This window comes from Mastomys coucha, unplaced genomic scaffold (genome assembly GCF_008632895.1).
Source record: "Mastomys coucha isolate ucsf_1 unplaced genomic scaffold, UCSF_Mcou_1 pScaffold22, whole genome shotgun sequence".
Classification (NCBI taxonomy): Eukaryota; Metazoa; Chordata; class Mammalia; order Rodentia; family Muridae; genus Mastomys; species Mastomys coucha.
The window spans coordinates 263,177,466-263,182,174 of NW_022196905.1; the positions used below are offsets into that span (position 1 = coordinate 263,177,466).

At 48.6% G+C, this 4,709-nt stretch overlaps 1 protein-coding gene across 1 annotated transcript in view; it reads left to right on the forward strand.

Annotated features, from left to right (window-relative positions):
- Nucleotides 1-1,584, forward strand: part of Capn9 (calpain 9) — a 40,842-nt gene extending 39,258 nt beyond the window's left edge. Inside the window, exons 19-20 of the mRNA XM_031336895.1 lie at nucleotides 350-408; nucleotides 1,383-1,584. Coding sequence (XP_031192755.1) covers nucleotides 350-408; nucleotides 1,383-1,409 — 86 coding nt within the window. The 3' untranslated portion in view covers nucleotides 1,410-1,584. The remainder of the gene's footprint in view (nucleotides 1-349; nucleotides 409-1,382) is intronic.
- The last annotated feature ends 3,125 nt before the right edge of the window (nucleotides 1,585-4,709 follow it).

A 4,709-nucleotide genomic window follows, 5' to 3' on the forward strand; every position in this document is an offset into this window, starting at 1 on the left:
TCCCTCTCCCCCTCCCTCTCTCCCTCTCTCCCCTTCTCCCTCTTCTTTTCGCTCTCTTGCTTTCTCAATCTCTCACTTTCTCTCTCTCTCATGCTCTGGGACAGCCCCTCCTCCACCTTACTAATCAAGGTTTGGCTTTATCTCTTCTGGAGGTGGGAACCTAGGGTCCAGAGAAGACCTGAGGTCCCTTCTCAGGTCACCCAGGCCTTGTAATCATCTCCACCCCGCCAGGCAAGGAATCTGATCTCCACTAGAGGGAGTAGCTACACAAAGATTTCCCAGTGGTCCAGGAGCCCTTAAACCTACCCAGGGGTCTGGCTCCACTGTGACACTTCCTCCCTCCCACCAGGGGTGTTCCAGTCTCTCAGTGTGAAGAACAAGGACTTCATCCATCTCAACATAAACGAGGTATGGCAAGCAGACCCCAGCCAGGGTCCAGCAGAGTATGAGCACGCTATGTGGAGCCCCAGGCAGGGCGAGCACTCACCGTGGGCAATTACACAGTGTAGAGGCAGGTGTTTCTGTCCCCTTGGCAGTCAGCATAATCAGTGCTGTAATCCTGTGAGCTGTGGGTATCTTCATTGCCCTGGTGTCTGCTCTCGCTGTCCCCAAGAAAGAGTGTGTGGGGGAAACAGAACGTTCCACATAAACATGAGCAAGCCTGGTGAGAAGGGAGAAATGAGATGCTTCCGGCTGCTTTGACAGCTCGCTTGCTCACAAGGAGCCTGAGCCACCAGCCTGCCTCCCTTCCTTTCAGTTCCACCATGGTAGAGAGTGTCACCTTTCTTTGAAAAGGTGAGTGACCAAACTCACACTACCCTGCCCAAGATGTCTCTGTGAGGCTGTCCCCTTCAACAGGGACAGAATGCATCTTATCCTTCCCTGTCCTATCTACTGAAAGTTCACTTAGCCTTTTTCAAGGTTTATCTGACTGGGGAGATGTGCCTGCTTCACAAGCATCAGGACCATAGGTTTGAACCCTATGACCCATGGACAAAGCCGAGTTTGGTGGCATGTATCTGTGTGGGGGGCTGAGGCAGGTGGATCTCTGAAGCTCACTGGCCAGCCAGTGTGGTCAGTTGGTAGCTGCAGGTCCAGTGAGAGGCTTTGTCTCCAGATATAAGATAGGGAGAAAACTGCCTGATATCAAGCTCTGGTCTGCACCCACAAGCACATTTGCATGCATACATAAGATAATTATACATGAGACATACCCAGAGATCTGCTTTAATTTAACTTTTAAATAAATGGTTTCATGTTGAGTCAGAAGCCCAAATTTGTGCAAGATGACCAGCAAGAGTTCTTGCGACATACACAAACAGAAGCCACTCCTTGGTTACTAGGCTGGATTTTCAAAGCCTCGTCTCTTTCTTTATTTCCAGTTCATCAGCTTGACCATGAACATCTGAGGTTGCACTGACCTGATGCCATCTGCCTGTCTGATACTCAGCGTCTGGACCATCAACCTCAGAACTTTTATTGGAGGGCCATCCTGCCCTACTGCTCTCTCCCTACCTCATACCATGCTCCTCCCCTCCCTGTCATGATTTAGAAGAATCTAAAGGGATTGGCTGTGTTCTCTGATTCTGTGATTTTTTTTTTTTTTTTGGTTTTTCGAGACAGGGTTTCTCTGTGTAGCCCTGGCTATCCTGGAGCTCACTCTGTAGACCAGGCTGGCTTCAAACTCAGAAATCTACCTGCCTCTGCCTCCCAAGTGCTAGCATTAAAGGCGTGCGCCACCAGTTCTGTGATACTTCTTGTAAGATCATTGCTCCACAAGAACTTACAGTACCGCCTGTGTCTGTGCTCAGGCCTGAGGCTGTGGTTTGCTCCTCCCTCCCCTGCCCCTCCTCCACCAACCCAGTTATTCAATGTCCCAGTACCTGGAGTCCTGGCTTCCGAGTGCTCCAATCATGCTATTAACACATACACACACACACACACACACACACACACACACACACACACACACTCACTCACTCACTCACTCACGGTGTTTTTCTTCATTTTCTTTATTCAAGGGGAGGTTAGTAAAAATGTTTATCTCAGATGGAGGGAGCAGAGTCTGCTGATGCTGAGAATGTAAAGTGTTATGGGGTAACATGGAAATTATTCTGGTGTACTACTATGGGAGACTGATGGAAATACTGTGTGTGTGTGTGTGTGTGTGTGTGTGTGTGTGTGTGTGTTGGAGGACAACCTCAGGTGTCCATTCCTCAGGCACTATCCATTTTGCTTTTAAAATATATTTTAATTATTATCTTTTGAATCGAATGTATACAGGCTTATCTGTGTGTAGGTGCACGTGAATGCAGTTTCCCTCAGAAGTCAGAAGAGAATGTCAGATCCCTGTAGCTGAAGTCATTGGCTCTTATGAGCTGTGTAACATGTGCTAAACTTAACTCAGACTCTGCAAGAACACTATGGGCTCTTACCTGCCAAGCCATTTCCCCAGCCAGTCCACCTTGAGATTTTGTTTGTTTCTGGTTTTTTATTTTGTGTGTGTGTGAGTGTGTGAGTGTGTGTGTGTGTGCGTGTGTGTGTGTGTGTGTGTGTGTGTGTGTGTGTGTGTGTGTGTGTTATTTTTGAGACAGGGTCTTTCACTGGCCTGGAACTAACGAGGTGAACTAGGCTGGCTAACTCTCCACCTCCTCAGGGCTGGGCTTACATGTAAGTACACACCACTGCATTTGCCTTTTTAAAATCATGACTTCTGTGACTCAGACGCTCCGATTTGTGGGGCAAGCACTTTACCCTTAAGCCATCTCTGGGTCTTTTTATTTTAATTTAAAAAATACTTAATTTTCTAATGGTGTGTCTGTGCGTAAGAATGTGTGCGCAAGAATGTGTGCGCAAATGCAGATGCCTGAAGAGTCCAGAAGAGGGTTCCCTGGAGCAGGAATGAATTCTAGGTAGTTGTGAGCCACCTGAGGCACACACTGGGAACTGCCGGAAACTGCAAGAGCAGTATGTCCAGTTATTTGTTTGTTTGTTTGTTTGTTTGTTTGTTTTATTTTGTTTTATTTTGTTTTGGGGGACAAAGTCTTATCTATGCAGCTCTGGCTGGGCTCAGACTCACAAAGATCCTCCTGCCTCTGCCTCCCCAGTGCTGGGATTTAAGGTGTGCACTCCCAGGCCTCACTGGTAGTGAGCCATCTTTCCAGCCAGCATTACTTTTAAAAAAATATCCTCCAGTTGGAGAAATGGTACAGTGGTTAAGAGCATGAACTGTTCTGCCAAAGACTCAGTACTCACAGTCGCCTGGCACCAACTTCCTTCCCACAGAGTGGTCTCTAGGCTTGACTCTCATCACGACCCTGTGATCAGATCTGAAGAACACGAGCCTGGGGTATAGGAATTGTTTCTATAGGTCCTTACAATGAATAAACTGGATGTTTCTATAGGTCCTTACACTGAATCCCCTGGATGTTTCTATAGGTCCTGCTGTGTTAGAAGGTGGCTTCTATCTGGACAGATCACATCAGGCCAGCATAGCTTCATGAGAAGAGGTTTATTGGGGGAAGCAGGGAAGAGAAAAGGACAAAGGGAGAGAAGAAAAAGAAGAGGAAGAGGAAGGAGGAAGAGGAGAAAGAGGAGGAGAAGAGGAAGAAGAAGAAGAGGCAAGGGGTTGGGAGCCTCCGCCTTTTATTTGGGCCATGACATAATCATGTGCACCATTGTACACAGGTGAGGTACAGCAGGTGAAGCACAGGTGAGGTTCATGCAGGGAATGTGTGGCAGTTGCCATGGCCCTTGTGGCCTAAGGGTGATGTCCTTGTGGCCTAAGGGTGATGTCATCAATGGTTTTGGAGGCTGTAGACAGCTTCTGATGCCAACAGGTCCTTACACTGAGTCTCCTGGGTGTTTCTATAGGTTCTTACACCGTATCCTCTCCGCTCTGTCTGGTGTAACATACAGAACCAGCCTCTGGGATTCAAAAACTGGAGCTGGCTCCAAAGTCTCCAAACCCTGTCACCTCAGAACCTTGTGGTCCAATGAGAGGCCAGGGCTTCAGAAAAACAGGGCATGTGACCCAGGCAAGGGTACCAAGCTCACTGGTGCCAGCCCAATTCAGGGCTCTGAGTCTTTTGTGAAAACAAAGCCTAGTTCTTCTGAGAGCCAAGAATGCCTGCCAACTACCAGTGGGGAGGCCACCCACCACCACAGTTGTGAATCAGTAGTAGGCTGTGTTGGCTACCGGTGCCACGGGGCATGTTCCCAGCCCCTGGGCCTTTCAGAAGGGATAAAAGGAAGGGAGGAGAGAGGTCAAGAGACTCCCAAGGTACCTGAACTGCATTGGAACACTCCTGAGGACAAAGCCTGGCTTAGTGTCTACAGAGTTATGCCCCAGGGATATGGGGTGGGGGGAGTTTTGTTCCTTTCAATGAGAGGGACCAACCAGGCAGGCACCGGAGCCTCTGGGAGCAAATACAAGATAACATAACAGAAACAGCTTTGGATCAAGTGTGCCTGTGTCCTCCAGGACTTGTGTCACATCTCTCTGAAGTCCTCAAGGGCCAAAGCTTGAAGGTCAAGCCGGGTGACGTCTCCTAGTCTAATTGAGCCATGGAGATATTGGGAAGAGAGAGAAGAGAATGACCCCATTCCCAGATAGCTCAGAGTTCTGACAACGGGAGATGTCTGCAGAGCCGACCCTATCATACACAGCCTGGCTTCCAGAAACTTCTTAATTCTCCCCGTCACAGATG